Source organism: Mus caroli, chromosome 1 (genome assembly GCF_900094665.2).
Source record: "Mus caroli chromosome 1, CAROLI_EIJ_v1.1, whole genome shotgun sequence".
Lineage (NCBI taxonomy): Eukaryota > Metazoa > Chordata > Mammalia > Rodentia > Muridae > Mus > Mus caroli.
The window spans coordinates 112,244,500-112,261,277 of NC_034570.1; the positions used below are offsets into that span (position 1 = coordinate 112,244,500).

General features: G+C 49.4%; 1 protein-coding gene across 3 annotated transcripts in view; it reads right to left on the bottom strand.

Annotated features, from left to right (window-relative positions):
• Window positions 1–801: 801 nt before the first annotated feature.
• Steap3 (STEAP3 metalloreductase) overlaps window positions 802–16,778 on the bottom strand; it is a 44,841-nt gene continuing 28,864 nt past the window's right edge. For all 3 annotated transcript variants that reach the window (XM_021159141.2, XM_021159149.2, XM_029482900.1), the window contains exons 3-5: window positions 15,409–15,936; window positions 8,438–8,602; window positions 802–2,337 (exon numbers count right to left, since the gene is read on the bottom strand). In XM_021159141.2, coding sequence (XP_021014800.1) covers window positions 2,056–2,337; window positions 8,438–8,602; window positions 15,409–15,936 — 975 coding nt within the window. In that variant the 3' untranslated portion in view covers window positions 802–2,055. The remainder of the gene's footprint in view (window positions 2,338–8,437; window positions 8,603–15,408; window positions 15,937–16,778) is intronic.

The window sequence follows — 16,778 nt, forward strand, 5'->3', positions numbered from 1 at the left end:
AGGCAGTAGATCCCCACCAGCTGGGACTACTTGTGATTTTCAATGTTCTTCCTGCTTGCAGTCAGCAGGGAATTCATTGGTCCCTGTTATGCTGGAATCTCTGCTTTGCCTCCAGTGGTCCTCTCTGTGGGCCATAGCTGGCACCAGTTCAGGTCGTAGGCCCTGTTTCTAGCATGGAATATTGGCTGCTCATACTTTCAAGAAGCAGCCAGACTCTCCAGTGTGACACCTCTGCCCAATAACAAAAGAGTTTTGCACTGGGCTCTTGTCCCCTTTTCACTTAAGGACCCTTATGACGCCCTCCCTGGTGGGAAGAAGAACATCTCATCCTGTGTACTTGGCCATGTGCGTCTTCCTTCCCTATGTCAAAAGATGCTTCCTGGCCCAGGGGAGCCAACAGGATCTCTCTTATGGGATGATAGATCACTCAAGCTCCACTGGATTTAGGGGACTGGCTCTTTCCTAACTCTTTCCTCATAGATGGACGTCACAGGGCTGGGAGGATAGATGTGCCATGCCCTGACTATGGTCTGACCCTCTGTGTTTGGGGCAGTAAAGCTTGACACTTGTAGCTTTGGCAGAAAAGCCACTCCCAGTTGTTTTGAATTATAAAGCAGTCTCAGGATTCCTGAGACTGTAGATAATCAAAAAACATGTGTGAGTGAGCGAGCGCGCACACACACACACACACACACACACACACACATACACACACGTTACATTTCTCCTATACACGCCTGTGATTAGGTCTAATTAATAAACCAGACCCAGGAAAGCTTAATAAGAATAATAAACAAAGGACAGTTTTAACTATTGTAATAAAATGAGGTCTCTTTAAGAATTAAAAAAAAAACAATATTTGAAGACTTTTGTGGTTGAATGTAACAGTGAGGGAGGGAGGGAAGGAAGGAGGGAAGGAGGCAAAAACATGGGGAAGGGGGCTGTGGAACCCCCTGAAGAAGAGCATGGGGCCACTGTGTTTTCTGGGTGCTCAGAAGGTAGGTTCTCTGCCTACAGGCGACAGGGAAATGAAAAGGGGTCCCTATCATCCTCCTCAGGAACCAATTTAATGAAGGCAGGCCTGGGGCACGTCCAAGGGGAGGGTTGCCCCAAGAAGAGGATTCGATGATTATTCTCTGCAACCTCTAATGCTCCCCCCTTGCCTCCCCCACCCCCCACTGAACTGCCCAGACAAGAGTCCACTCCACGGAGATGTCCAAATTAATGATGGAAAAGGCGAGAAGGCACAGTGATTTAAAGGGGGGTCACCACCAACTTAATGGAGAGGAAACAATTATCCTCCTCCCGAAGGCCAGGCTCATTAATGGCTCTGGAGAGGCGGTGACTTCACACCTTTGCAGAAGGATCAATTTGCAGGCTCAGCGGTGACTCTGGACTTTCAGGGGGTGGGGAAGAATCTTCTCAGCTCAGCTAGGATCAGATGGGGCAGCTTCAGACCCTTCCCTGAAGAAAGGACAGGCCTGAAAAAGCTCCTGCATAGATGCCAGGGGATCTTGCTGAGCCTCCCCACGCACGCCCAGGGAAGCAGCAGAATCCAGACCTGGTTCCCTGTTCAATGGAGGCTTCTTTCTTAGCCCTGGGGTGGGGGTAGGCGGCACCAGAGGCAATTCTTGCCCCAGCTTTGCACCAACTTTAGGATTCAGCTAATAAGGAGCATAGAGATTAAAGGAGAGAATCCAACAAAAGACAGTTTCTCCTATACCAGAGTGTCTGTCTGCCTCTGTAGATACCACAAGGGTGGGATCTGCTGTTCAATGTGTGGCATTTGCTTTGAAATGCTTATGCTGAAATATAGGGACCCACTTTTTTTTTTTTTAGCTAAGTAAGAATAATAGCAAATCTTATTATATGTGAAATATGTGAGTACATATCACATGTATGGGGTGTCATTCTGAGTATGTCAGTTTACACTTGCACCCCAGGAATTAGGATCTCAGCCACCCACGCATATATCATCACCTCACTGTGCAGCATCCAGAAAAGAGACCCGAACCCAGCTCAGGGCCCCCACAAGCCATCTCCACTTCCAGGGCCTCACACGTGGCTTGTTTTCTCCCCCTGTGTGTGGTCGCCGGGCAGCATGAACTTGACAGCCCCATCTTTCTCCCAGCCCCTGCGGATCTTGGTGAGTCTGCGGCTGAGGCAGGGCAGGAGGAAGAGGCCCTTGGCCAGGATGATCACACAGGGCAGGAGCAGCGTGAGTGTGAACGTGGGCGGCAGGTAGAACTTGTAGTGGTTTTCCTCAAAGGCACGGGTCCAGCCGTAGGTGAGTGTGTGCATCGTGCTGAGCATCAGGGCCACGAAGCCCAGCGTGGACTGTGGAAAGAGAGAAGGCAGGAATGAGAGGATGGCCCCTGAGCCCAGGGCATCTCTGGGTCAAATCCCAGCTCCCCGTGCCAACTTGGAGGAGTCGATCTTCTCATTTCCCCATGTAAGTCCCAGGAATGAACTTCAGGTTGTCAGGTTTGGCAGCAACTGCCTTGACCACTGAGCCATCTTGCTGGCCCTGGCCACCATCCCCTCCCCTACTTCTTCTTGACAGGGCGTCTCCTCTTCTAGTCTACCCTCAAACTCAGTATGTATCTAAGGATGACCTTGACCTCCTGATCTTCCCACCTCTGTCTCACAAGTGCTGTTGGGAAGAGAATCCAGGGCTTCATGCACATAAGGCTAGCTCTACTCCTGAGCCACAGCCCCAGAGCCCTCTGTTCTTCTTCTCTATGATGCTATGATTGCTTCCTAACCTATCTGGGCCTGCATCCCTGGCTGAAAACACACCAGGCTAAAGGCATATAAAGACTGACCCCAGCAGATCTGACTGACGACCGCGCTTTCTGTCCTCTCTTTTGCTTTTTCTTTTCTTCCAACAATGCTGTTTGGAATTCTGATGACTCCCAGAAAACTTTTAAGTGGGATTACACTGAAGGAGCTTAAGAACAAAACACTCTACTGATTTTATGTATATTTTCACATCTATTAGAATAGAAACAAGATCTGCTGGCATATCCACCAGAATTTTACAGATAATACCTAGCTGGATTATAAAGGAAATTCATTATCAATTGTCTTAAGGAGAAAGGCAAAGTAGTTAAGAATGGTGGTGAGCTCCAGATAGAGGGAGAGCGCCATGCAGAAGGTCACTCCTTGTGATGTTCCAGGCTAACATTACAACAAGCGTTTTCCAAGGGCTGCCCACTGTCTTCATGGGCACTGCCTTAGTGTGTGTGTGTGTGTGTGCATGTGTGTGCATGTGTGTGTGTGTGTGCATGTGCAGGCTGAGGCTGATGTCAGGAATCATCCTTGCTCACTCTTCCACCTTATGTATTGAGGCGGGGTCCCTCAGTCAAACCAGAGCTTGCTGACGAGCCGAGTCTCAGTAGCCAGCTTGCTTAGGGTTCTCATCCCCACCTCCTGAGGTTGGAATGGCAGATATGTGGCCCCCCTGTCTACTCAGCATTATGTGGGTTCTGGAAACCAAAACGCTAATCCTCAAGGTATGTGTGTAGCAAGCCTTTTAGCCCATGATCCATTTTCCTAGATCTGCTCCCACTCCATTTTTAAAAGTTCAAATAAAATTCCCCAATGCAGCCAGGCCCATGCCTTTAATCCCAGAACTCAGGTGGCCAGCGTGGTCTACATTTTGAGTTCCAGGACAGAGAAACCATGTCTAGAAAAGCCCCCCACCCTTAAAAAAGCCCACATACAATAAGAGCCCTTGCCTCTCTCCATCTGATTTTATTTCTGAAAAATCAGTCAATCAGAGGCTGGTTTCGAACCGACGCTGCATGTTAATGTCACCTGGGAAGCTTAGGGGAAACACGAGTCAGCCCCACCCTCAGAAATTCAGATTCAACTGGTTTAGGGTGGATCGCAGTCATTTGTTTTTTTTTTTTTTTTTCCAGAGTTCAGCAGATGATACAAATGTGTCACCAGGACTAAGCCACTAATTTTGGAAACTCTGGCACCCACACCCTTCTAGCTGGAGGTTGAGGAGCCCACGCAGGGCCCCAGGGCCCAGGCTGTTTTATTGGTGAGGGTCCAGCTCCAGCTCCTCTTCAGATCCTGAACCACTGGCCGCACGCAGGGGCAGTGTCTCCTGCATGGTCCGATGAAGCAGCAGTAAGAACACACTCAGGCCTAGGATGTGGCCTCACAGGAGGTCGGGTATCTCTCCCAGGAATACACCCTGTGTTTGATCCACGTGGGTCAGTGTCTTAAGCACTGATGGACAAGCATGCTGGCCCAGCATGGAGACCTGCCCAGGGTCCAGCAGCTACAGCCAGCATCTCCTTTATCACTCCTTTTGTTTTCTGAGTTAGTTCCATGATACACGTGGCAGGAATCCTAACTTTGGGCCAGTAGTTTCTAGCCAGGGCCGACAGCCAGAAAGCTTTTAGATTTTCCAACCCTGCTGGGAAGCCTGGATGTTTTCAGAGAATTTGTTTTCCCTAAAATTCTCTCTGTCCTTGGGAACAGTTTTTAAAATTTCTAGAGGACCAAAGGAAATTAGAAGGAAAAGGCTTGTCAAGAAGCCATTAATAACCCCAGCCCCAGACACGCACACCAAGCTAGGGCCATTTTTATTACACAGAAGCTTGTTAGCCGTGGCTCCTGCTGGCACTCAATTACTACAGCATGAAGGGGCTTTGGCCATCGCTCACCAAGTCCAGGTCAGACTGGTCCTTGTCATTATTTCAGGTGGTGGCTGCATCAAGCAAGGTCAGAGGAATCACCTATAATTCAGGGGCAGAACTTGGGGTTTCAGGGCTGCACCCTGGTTTCTGCTCAGTTGCATTATGTCCTCCTGGACACTTTACAGTGATATAGAGTTTAACTGATAGGGAGAGTCCAATACAGCTGATGCTAGATAAAAACAAACACCACCCTCCCCAACAAAAAGAAACACAAACCAAAAACTTTGAAAAGCGCTCTGGAGGGCTAGGCATATAACTCAGGAGCAGACTGCTTGCCTGACGTACAAGTTCCTGGGATCCATCCCCAGTGCCTCATAAACAGGGCATGGTGGTGCACACCTGTAATCTTATCATTTGGGTGGCAGAAGCAGGAGAACCAGAAGTTCAAGGCCATCCTCAGCTATATAGCCAGTTTAAGGCTAGCCTGGGCTTCATGAGATCCCGTCTCGAGAAAGAAACAAGCAAAGGGAGGAGTTTCGGGTCTAAATCAGCTAATCAGACACTTGCCTAGCATGTGCAAAGGCCCACTGTCATCACAGTACCACAGAAATGCATGTGATGGCCCATGCCTGATCCCAGCACTTGGGAGCCGAGGCAGAAGGGTCAGGCACTCATTCAATGGTTTTCTTTACTACATAGCTCAAGTTTGAGGCTAGCCTGGACTAAATGAGACTCTGTCCCCGAAACTGAACTGAAACCAAACCAAACCAAACCAAACCAAAATGAAACAAACGAAATAAGACCAAACCAAATCGGACCAAACCAAACTAAACTAAACATAACAAAACAACACCTGAATCACTTTGGAAACAGAAGGTTAAATGCATGCATATGGGATCTTTTAATGGGATCAATATTTCAGTGGCTCTCAGATAGGCTAAACAAAGCATTCCAGGCCCAGGGGTTGGCCCAGGGTCTTTGGAACACCAATAGGTTTCTAAATCCGATAGCTCCTCACTGCACGTGAACTTGACAGGAGTCAAGAAGGCCAGCTCTTCTCTTGAAAACCTCCCATCTGTTATTGGGTACAGAAAGCCTGCCTTTTACGTGTGTCCACTCATAGTCCTGGGTGGGAACAGGGACAAGCGATGAGACAGAAGCTCCAGAGCATGGAGATAAAGTATCTGATGAACCTGGAAGGCCAATGGGTGCTTTGGAGCTGATCCTGTGTTCCTGCCACTGGAGGGCAGCATGCACGCTTACGGGTCACCTAGACTTCCAGGCTGTCCCTGAGCATTTTATCTGAGCAGGAAGCCTGATATCTGTATCTCTCCGGAAGTTCTTTGTGGCTTTAGAACCTTCCCCAGATGGTGGCTGACAATAAAGTTTATGACGTATTTCACATGTCCAGTGGACAGCCAGGCACAACACAGTGAGAGACAGAGACAGTAGCAGTTGGGAGTCAGGTCTGTAGCATGTACCTGTAGTCCAAGAGAAAAGGATCTTGGAGCCCAAGAGTGCAGTGAGACCCTGTCCCCAGATGAAACAGATGGCTGATGCTTTTCAGAGATAGTAGGGGCGTGGCCAGACACCCCAAGAAGAGGAGCAAGGTGCTTTCCCTTTTCCTCTCACCTGCCTCACAAACATTTCTCTTACAGCATTAATTTCATTTTTCAGGAGTGTAAATTGAGGGTTGGGGGCAGAGGCATGGGCAGGGTCTGCCCACATGCACAGAGCAGGTGGTGCTGGAACTGGCCTCAGGGTGCCCTGGCAGACCCTCCTCCATACTAGGGCCCTCAGGAGAGGGGGCTGAGGTATCTGAGGCTAGAGCACAGGCGTCAGACACCCACAAATGAAACCCTCGCTTCACTCTCTTCAATATGTAAAGCAAAGCATGACTTCTGGAGCCCTAGCTGGCTTTTGCTAACAAAATCAAATCCAAAGGCTTCCTGCAGCAGCCAGAGCTGGAGCATGTAATCTACAGCTGCTTAAGGAAAGAACTTTCTGGAAAGGGAAGCGACCCACAGCCTGTTTTAATTGTGACCAAACCACATACCCGGGATACTTGAGGCGGGAAGAGAAAAATCCAAGATTTGGGTATGAGGCAAACAGGGATTAGTCCCAGATCAAGAAAAGTCCTTTCCTCCCCACCCTCTTAGGCCAGCGTGCGTCAGCCCTGAGCCCTCCTCCAGGGGCCTTCTGGGAGAAGCAGAGCCCTTGAAATTCACAGCCATGCTTTAAAAACCAACCACAACTGTTTGGTTCTAAGGTACACTAAGGGCCCCTAGTCACAAAGAATTAATTTGGGTTACATAAGAGCAGTATTCTGTCACTGTCCCTCTGAGTTTTTGATGAACAGAGAAGCTACGACACGTTTTGGTTGACAGTGGGGGATGGGTACAAGGCTGTTCTCTGCCCTGATACAACTGGCAGGAGCCAGGATGAGCCAGCCTCCAACTGGGAGGAGCCAGGATGAGACAACCTGCATCCCCGGAGGGATGAGTTAATCTGCAGGTTCTGACCCTCCTGGGCTTTATGAAAAATAGTGGGAGGTGCCCAGGGAATTTGAGACAAGTCCCCAGGTGGGTGGTGTGCCTCTTACAAGCTCTGTCACCTTGATTCCAACTGCATCCTGGGCCTAGAGTGCCGCCTGGTGTGCGGTGTGTGCTCAGAGTGGCCACTGCCTTGAGGAATGCAAAGGAGACCCTTTCCCAGCAGCATTTGCTCCCTGAGTGTTGGCAGCTGTCAGCTGAGAGACAGAATCAACATGACAGTGTCCATAGATACCTGGCTATCAGAAGTCTGTGTCTATAAACTACACTAGAGTCTCCAATGTGTCAATGTATACCATGACTCTCTTAGGGCAAGTAAATCCATAATCTATTGGAGGACTATCATTTGTCTGTCTGTCCATCTGTCTGTTTACCTATTACCATCAATTCATACATGCACTCATTCATCTATATGTCTGCTATTCATTCATACATCTGTACCAACATGGACCCACTCGTTATCTATCTATCTATCTATCTATCTATCTATCTATCTATCTATCTATCTATCATCTATCTATCTATCTATCTATCTATCTATCTATCTATCTATTCATCCTATATGTCTATTTACCTATTTACCTATCTAGTCTATCACCTATTTAGTCTATCTATCTATCTATCTATCTATCTATCTATCTATCTATTGCAGAAATTGAAGCATGAGCCTTGCATATGCTTGGCAAGTACTCTACCTGTAAGTGCCACCCTGGTCCTCATTCTTTTTTCTCTGGATTTGCCCAAGAAACAGCGCCATTTAGGAAACACTGCTTGATCCCATCACCCAGCAAGCCTCATACTTAGTTACCACCTGCCCCACATGGGGACGGGGTACACGTTGAGCTGAGGGTGTGTGCTGGCAGAGTTTCCAAGCTAAGTCACAGCTCACTGCTTCCCATGTACACCAGGATTCTGCAATGACTCTGTATGGAAGCACCGTGTCCCCTGAGTAAGTTCAGCCCTGGTTCCATGCTCTGTCCTCCATTCTTGTCAGAACCTCTATGTGACAGACTTCCCAGGGTCAGAAAGATGAACTTGCCCTGAGCAAGCTGAAGCAGAATCAGGAGGCTGGGAGAGCCTGCAAAGTGGGGAGTGCTCAGCACCTGACCCAGTGCCCTGCCTATGACTAGGGAGACCCTGCAAGGTGGGGAGTTCTCAGCACCCAACCCAGTGCCCTGTCTCTGACCAGGAGCCAAGCTGCAGCTGGCTCTCAAGGGGAATCTGCGTTACCTGCACAAAGCTGAACTCCTTCCAGTTGAGGGAGTTGGCAATGGACGGGAGCGAGGTGACAGCCAGCAGTGACAACATGCCCAGGGCCAGCACACCCAGGGACAGGTATATCTCCATCCGCCAGACTTCTTCCTCAACCCAGAGGCGGCTCTTGTTGGCCAGGACCTGACAAGAGAAAAACCATGACCGCTGTAGCTGAGGCTGGCACCCCAGAACACATTGACTAAGCACTGAAGCACAAGCGAGTCATGGCTATGTTCATGCTCTGCCAGATGGCTAACATGTGCCAGGCCCTGGAAGCCATTAACTATGGCTGCAGAGATGGCTCGGCAGTTACAAGCACTTGCTGCTCTTGCAGAAGAGCCGGGTTTGGTTTTAGCACCCAAGTCAGGCAGTTCGCTACCACCTATAACCCCCACTCCAGGGGCTCTGACCCCCTCTTTTGGCCTTCAAGAGCTCTTGTACTCATGTGCACATACTCATACATGGACATACACATGTAAATAAAAATAAATCTATTACAAGGGTGGTGGCAGTGCAGGCCTTTAATCCTAGCATTTGGAAGGCAGAGGCAGGGGGATCTTTGTGAATTCAAGGCCAGTCTGGTCTACGAGTGAGTTTCAAGACAGCCAGGACAGAGAGACCCCCCATCTCTAACTAATTAATTAGAGTTGCTTTCTTAAGTCATGGCTCCCTTTCTGGCTGCTGGCCAAGCATAGGGGTCATCTAGAGGGTAAGAGATCAGGGAGATTGACAGGATATACAGACCCTCAGCCCGGCCTGGTGGTATGTGCCTATAATCCCAGCACTTGGGAAGCTGAGTCAGGAAGATCACCGGTTCAAACCTAGCCTGGGCTACACACTGAGACTCTGACTCATATCTCAACCCCACCAATCAAAGAAATATATGTTCCGTAAGCCTGGCTGTCCCACATTGTTTCCCAGCTCCCATGGTGCAGGACAGTGGAAAGGAACAGTTTCAGGCTGCAACCCCTCTCTGTGTTCCCACAGCTCTGCCAGCTGCCTCCCCTCCTAGCCTGCTTCAACCTGCTTCATTACTGGCTTGCACTCAGGGCACGCAGTGACACTCGACAACATCCCCTCCCCTCTCCAAACTCAAACCCCTCAGACCTCTTTCCATGTGTTCTTCTCTCTGAGGCACATAGAGCTAGCTCAACTATTGCCAGGTAATGGACTGACATCCCTTCCCTGGTTAGTTGAGCAAGCACTAGGAAGACCCTACTGTGTGCTAAGCCCGGAGCTGCAAAGAATGAGGACATGTTCTGTCATAAGTGATGTCTCCCACTGAGCTGCAGGGACATAGGTCCACCAGGGATGCTCTGCCAACCCGGAGGTCTCCCTCCTCGCCACTGGCATTCCCTGACCCAGCGCCGGCATGGGGAAGAACTTAGATCAAGGTCCTTCCATTAGGACTGTTGTCTTGCCCCATCTCAGCCCTGAATACTCTTGCTTTAATCTACCATCAAAAAAGCAATAAAGCCTCTCCTGAGAACAGAGGACTAAGCAGGCTGCTCTCTGCCTCTCCTAACAGGGTGAGTCAGTGAGTCAGGTGTGTGTGTGTGTGTGTGTGTGTGTGTGTGTGTGACTACTTCAGCAGGAGAAAAAAAAACTCACATAAGCCTGTTACTGGCATAAAATATTAAAAATGAATCCAGGGGCTAAGCAAAAATGGCTACAAAGCTCAGAAACTAAAGAAACCAAGAAAATGCCACTCTGCCTGTAGAGTGTAAACTGATGGCCTGGCTTCTTGGGTTTTTTTTTGAGACAGGGTCTCATGTAGCTCAGGCTGACCTCCAACTCACAATGTAGCCAAGGATGAATGACCTTGAACTCGGATCCTCCTACCTCCCCTTTCCAAGTAAGTGCCACAATCTCAAACGTGCACCACATTGCCAGGTTGTATGCAGTCCTGGAGGAAACCCTGGGCTTTGAACACACTAAGCAAGCGCTGACCAACTGAGCAGCGGCACCACCAATTCCTCTCCTCCCCCCACTCCCCACTCTGTATTATTTTAGGGTAGGCTTCTTCATATTGGTATCTGAAAGCCACGAGAGGGCCAGGAGCTGGGAGACCTGCTTCTTTCTTGGCTGCCAGACATGTGGGACTTTGAAACACCATCTCCAGACCTGAGTTTCTTTACTTGACAAAGCCAAAGAAGCTGGGATTTTGCTGGTAATCACGATGTGGTAAAATCTGCCGGAGCAGCATTTGCTCGTGGGGAGAGCCTGACCAGACCTTACAGAGGGCACAGGTCCTTGCTGTAGCAGCCCCCAAACAAGACCGACTCATGGCTGCTGCTGGTGGCTACGCAAGTCATCTCCACGTGGTCTGCTGTTCACTCATTACTCATCTGCTCACTGAGCTTGGGTGGTTAATATCACAAGTCCGGCTTTGTATAACTGCAGTGTAGTCAACATTGGTTTGCAAAACTGGTCGCCTCACCCCCTGCCCTGCAGTGATGAACAGGGAACATGCCTGGGGGGCTGCGTGTTACTGACTGTGGAACTTGGCTGTCTCTGCTGTGTCCCCAGCCCTGGGAGGGCTGGCAGATGCCATCACTCTCAGCTTTTTTATATGGCTTCTTGTGCTTGCTCAAACTCAGATCCTTATGCTTGCAAGGCAAGCCCTTGGTTGAATGACTCCCCAGGCCCACAGTCAGCTAAGTATTATCTGGTGGTACCACACTGGCTAGCTTTGGAATAAGGAAGACAGGGAAAGCTGCCTGTGGGTCAAATGTTGTATTCTACCTTGACTTCTGACTAATCTGGAAATGCATCTCTATGAAGCACACAGGCAAGTCAGAAAGCCATGCCAATGGCAGTCAGAGATAGTAATGATGCTGTCATTAGCATGATCTTGAAGGCCTTGGCCTTCCAGTCTGCACTATCTTGTGATTCAAGGAAATCTTGGAGGGTTTTCTGTGCCCATATTAATGTTAATGTGTTCACTATTCCCATAAGGCCCTGCAGCAGCCAGTGTGAGCAGTGGCCACAGGAAGGCACTCTCCTAGGTGGCCAATAGTAGACAAGGGTGACTGCTTCCTGTAGGTAAAGCTTCAGGGACTGGATATAACATCCCCCATCAGTGTCCAGGCCTGGGACCCAAAGGTGCAGTCAATCAGTGGACCACCTGCCTAAACATATCTAGGTTGAATCAGCCCATCCCTGCCAGGCATTGGCGTGCTAAGCCCCAGTCTTTGCTATGAGAGTCACCTCAGACATGTTCCATCAGCCTGGCTCTTCCTTTGAGAATTTGGCAAAACAGCTGAAGCCCCATTAAAGGAAAGACTATGTCCTGTAAGGGTGAGACCAATTCACCAGTGCCATCTGGGCCATGATATTGGCATGAAGGCAACACTGCGTTAATATAGCATCAAGGAGGGTCTGGCCTGCAGAGAATTTAGAGGATGGCATAAATTAAGAGGGAGGGGTGGGGACTCAGTCAATGGCACAAAGACCTCAGTTGGATCACTTGAACCTATGTAAAGAAAAAATCTGGACATGACATATGCCTGTAACCTTAGCACAGGTAAAACAGAGACAAGTGGAACCCTAAGTCTCCCTGGCCAGACAGCTTAACCCACTTAGCAAGTTCCAGGCAAGTGAGAGACCTTGTCTCAAAAAAACAAAACAAACAAAAAGTCCCCTAAACAGCAAGAACAAAAACCAAGGTGGAGAGTGCTTAAGGGTCGAAAACTGTGGTGGTTTGAATATGCTTGGCCCATAGGAAGTGGCACTATTAGGAGGTGTGGCCTTGGTGGGGTGGGTGTGGCCTTGTTAGAGGAGGTTCATCGCTGTGGGGATGGGCTTTGAAGGCCCCTAATGCTCAAGCTTTGCCTCCTGCGAAGACAGTCCTCTCCTGTCTGCCTTCATATCATATCATATCATATCATATCATATCATATCATATCAGCACCTCCTCCAGCACCATGCTGCCTTCCTGCTGCCTTGCTTCTCACCATGATGATAATGAACTGAACCTCTGAAACTGTAAGCCAGCCCCAATTAAATGTTGTCCTTTATAAAAGTTACCTTGGTCATAGTGTCTCTTCACTAAGAGAACAAGCTAGGCTGTCCTCTGCCTGCACATGCAGAGGCACACACAGTTATGTGTATACACATGCATGTGTACCTGCACACAGATGAGCATGCACACACACATAAAGAAAGGAAATTAGGCAGTTGGGGCTGGGGGCAGTGGTTTCCTTTGTGCACTGGGAGTCGGTGGGCCTTTTCTCCCTCGGCTCTACCTGAACACCTGCTAACACAGCAGAGAGGGCTGAATACCCAGGGCTCCAGCCTCTGCACCCACCATCTGCAGAGCAGGACACTCTGTCTGAAGCCCATTCAGTAGTACAGGGTCCCCACACCCGGAGAGCTCCCCCTCTTTTAGAAGAAAATATCAACCTGGACTTGATGGTGGAGGTCTGTAAGCTCAACTACCTTAGGAAGCTGAGGTTGTAGGATTTCAATTTCTGGGCTTCAGAGTGAGCTCAAGGATACCCCAAGCAACTTAGTGAGACCCTGTGTCAATAGTTAAAAAAGAATACCAAAACAAAGCGAGGAGAGGTTGGGGATGTAACTCAGTGGTAGAGTACTTTAGCTTATGGGAGACCCTGAGTTTTTATCCCTAGTATGATAAAACAACAAACAACACTACAGCAGCAGCAGCAACAGTACACAGCAACAAAACCATTAACACTAAGAAAGATGAAGACTTACATATCGGGACCCCAAGATAAGAGAGCTTGACACTTGTACTGATTGCTCTATTTGTATTGATTAGTTAAACTATTTCATGATTTTGTATTTGAGACACGGTTGCATGTAGCTCAGGCTGGCCTCCAACTCAGTAAGTAGCCAAAGATAGCCTTTGACTTCTGATCCTCCTGCCTCCACCTCCCAAGTGCTGCTTTTACAAGCATTCACCACCACCTTCAGTTTATGTGGTGCTGGGACTCAAAGCAGGGCTTTCCACGCATGCAAGCACTCTCCTGGCTGAGTGACACACACCCTCCCAGCCCAGTCTAGGTTCTAATCAGTGATGGAAGGATGAGCCTTCAGGCCTCTGTGCCACTGCATTCCTGCTGAAGCCTTCCTTACTCATTCCTGTAGCAACAGGACCCTATAGAGCAAGTGCCTGGCAAATGAATGAATGAATGAATGAATGAATGGATGAACCAAATTCTAAGATCATTTACTCAGCTGTTAATTTGTTTGTTTTTCTGCAGAAAGTAATATGGGCACCAGCATGGCTCTGGTATAGAATGACAAGTTCTAGTTCCCAATACTGCTGTGTGTTTTCAGTCTACTTCTACAACCTCTCAGTGCCTTGGTTTTTCTCATTCTGTAAAGATCAGTATATAGTGAAGCCCTTGCCTTAGGGAATGAACAGAGGAGGGGACAGAGGAATCCACCATGGCCTCCTATAGCTCTTCTAGCATGCCAGGAGCACAGAGAGTTCTTTTGGAAGAACTTGTGACTAATATTTTTTCCCTTCTAACCTCCAGCCAGGACCTCGCTCCTGCAAGAAAAGCCTGAGTCACAGAGGTTGTGCCAGGTGCCTGTGGGTGGGAAGATGGAGACCTCGGAGAAGCCACAGCAAGGAAGTAGGAGCCTGAGGTGGGCAGGGGGTGGAGGCCAGTGGTCCAGCAACAGTGTGACCTCTTTGTCCCTTGATGAGCATGACAGGGAGGAGCCTTGCCTCATGGGGTCCCTGCACCCTGAGCAGCTGCTGGAGCTAGAATGAGGGTGGGTGACACGTGGTTTGTTAGCCCTGGGTTGAATCCGCTGGGAGATTGATGTCCTACGCGGGCAGGATGCAGCCAGCAACCTGAGGCCCAAGACTGACACAGAATAAGAAAAGCAGAGACATGCATAGTCCTGAGCTTGGAGCTAAGAGTAGAGAACCGGCTTGGAAACTAGGAGAGATGTCAGACTGCTTCTGTGTGCCTCACTACCTTCTGGTGCCACCTTTACTACTACTCTCTTGGCTCAAAGGTCTCCACTGTCCAGGAACCCACTGGGATGTGTGGTGCCATATGGCTTTCTTAAATGAGTCAATAAGACCCACAGCTCAGTTAAGGATGAGCACTGAGGTGCTATCTCAGATGGTAAAGTGCTTGCCTTGCAAGCATGATGATCTGAGTTTGAACCCCAGAATACATGAATAACTAAGCTAAGCTTATTTATTCCATACATCTATAAATAAATAAGGTTGGTGAGATGGGTCAGTGGATAAAGTGTTTGCTACAAAAGTGTGAGGTCACACACGTGTGCACAGAGACACATGAGAGCGCACCCCCCACACGCATACATACACGTGCACACTCATGTGTGCACACACACAGGTTTAATCCCAGAGGTGTGAAAATGGGAGATGGAGACAGACAGATGCCTAGAGCTTGCTGGCCACCTCATCTAGACTGTGTGGTGACATTCTAGGTTGAGGAGAGACACTATCTCAAATGAGAAATAGACAGCACCTGAGAGATGGCAACTGATGGTGTCTTCTGACTATACACACGCACCGAAGACAAGCAAGCCAACAAAACCTCAGGAACCAAAACCAGTTCCTTGCCCTTGTTCCCTCTCAGCAGGTGGCAGCTCAGTCTTTGGGTGAGTGTCCAGAAGCTTGGGGGACAGCAAGAATAGGATACACAGAGGCCAACAAGAGTAGACCCTGCCTCAAACAAGGTAAGGACCAACTCTAACCTCCACAGGTGCTCCATAGCAGGTATGTACCCACAATTATAGGCAGCAACACACACACACACACACACACACACACACACACACACACACCGGCACTTCTCTCCCGTCTATGACTTCCTCCTCAGTGCTCAAGAACTTCTAAGTGTCTGCTCTTCCTTGGCCTCGCCTTGTTTAAGCATGAGAAAGGATAGACACACTGGTACCAGCCAGCTCCCAGGGATAGTGGTAGGTTGTACCTGCTTCACAGCCAGATTGACCAGGTCGTAGCGGTGGGAGCGGCGCAGAGGCAGGCAGAAGCTGTAGAGAGCGTGCAGCATTGCGAAGAAGAAGCTGAGCAGCCCGATCTGCTTGCGATGCTGCAGCCAATGGTCTAGCCAGTCTGGGAAGCGCTGGTACTTGGTCCCCCTCCTCAGCTGAAGCGCAGCTGCCAGCATACCGGGCAGGTACACCAGGGACAGCAGCACGTATGCCACACAGGGTAGTGTGGTGTTGACCACAGACAAGGGCATCTTGTAGAACTTGTTCTCATCTTTCCGAATGTATGGCTGTAGAACGTCCCGGATGAAGTTGTAGGTGTAGAAGCACACAAAGAGCCCCAGTGCCAGGAGGGTGGGCACCTTCCAGGATGGAAGGAGGCGCAGGGGTATGGCTTCTACCTCCCGCGCTGAGGCCAGGGATCCCATGTCCAGGGGTGTGAAACCCATGGCGCGTGCCATCTCTGAGATGGTGCGCTTGGCTTCTGGCTGATCACTGCAGATGAGCACCTGTAGGGAAGAAGTGGACAGGTGTTCAGAGTCATAGGTGTGGCCAAGGCTATGGTGGTCACCAGGGTCTCACTCCTCAGTGAAGTGAAGAAATTGAGGCACAGAGGGACAAGTACCAGTTCCATGAGTGGCCAACTGATGGTACAAGTGGAATTGCAAGATGGCTCTGATGCTGGACCCAAGGATGTTCCCAGAGTCCCCATGGCATCCCCAAGAGAGCCACCACTGAAATAGACAAAGCTCTCCCTGTGGGTGTCCTGCCGGCTCGATGGCAATGCTGTCATGCTAGATGGTCAGGCAGGCAGACCCTGTCACCTCTGGAACAGCTGCTTCTGAGGGCGAAGTGCTGAGTGACTGCATCTTACATGTGGCTCCTGAATGTGTAGCAGCAATTGCAGATGCACCCTTTAATGCAGAGGTGTTCTCTATGAGGATATCCCTTGGTTCCACAGAGACCTCAGTCCCCAGCACTGCCTGCAGTCTCAGCCTGTAAGTTCACTGTGCCCTTTGAACTCCAGTGGAAGACACATTAGTGTCTTCAGGTCCCCAAGAACCCCAAGGGCCCTGTTGACATAGCTGAGGTCCATCTAGTCTCAAATAGTAACTGGACAGTTAGTCTGTCTGTTTAGTGACCTCAGTTTCCTGCAAAGCCTGCAGGTCAGTATTATGATACCCATCTTTCAGATGAACAGACTGGGGTCTCAGAGCCTTGTTTTTGTTTGTTTGTTTGTTTGAGGGAGGGGGAGTTTTGTTGTTGTTTTTAACTTTGGTTCCTTTGCAGGTTGTCAAATCAGCCTGAGGTGTCCTCTCTGCTTCCTGAGCCCGAGTCTAAGGCCAGCTGA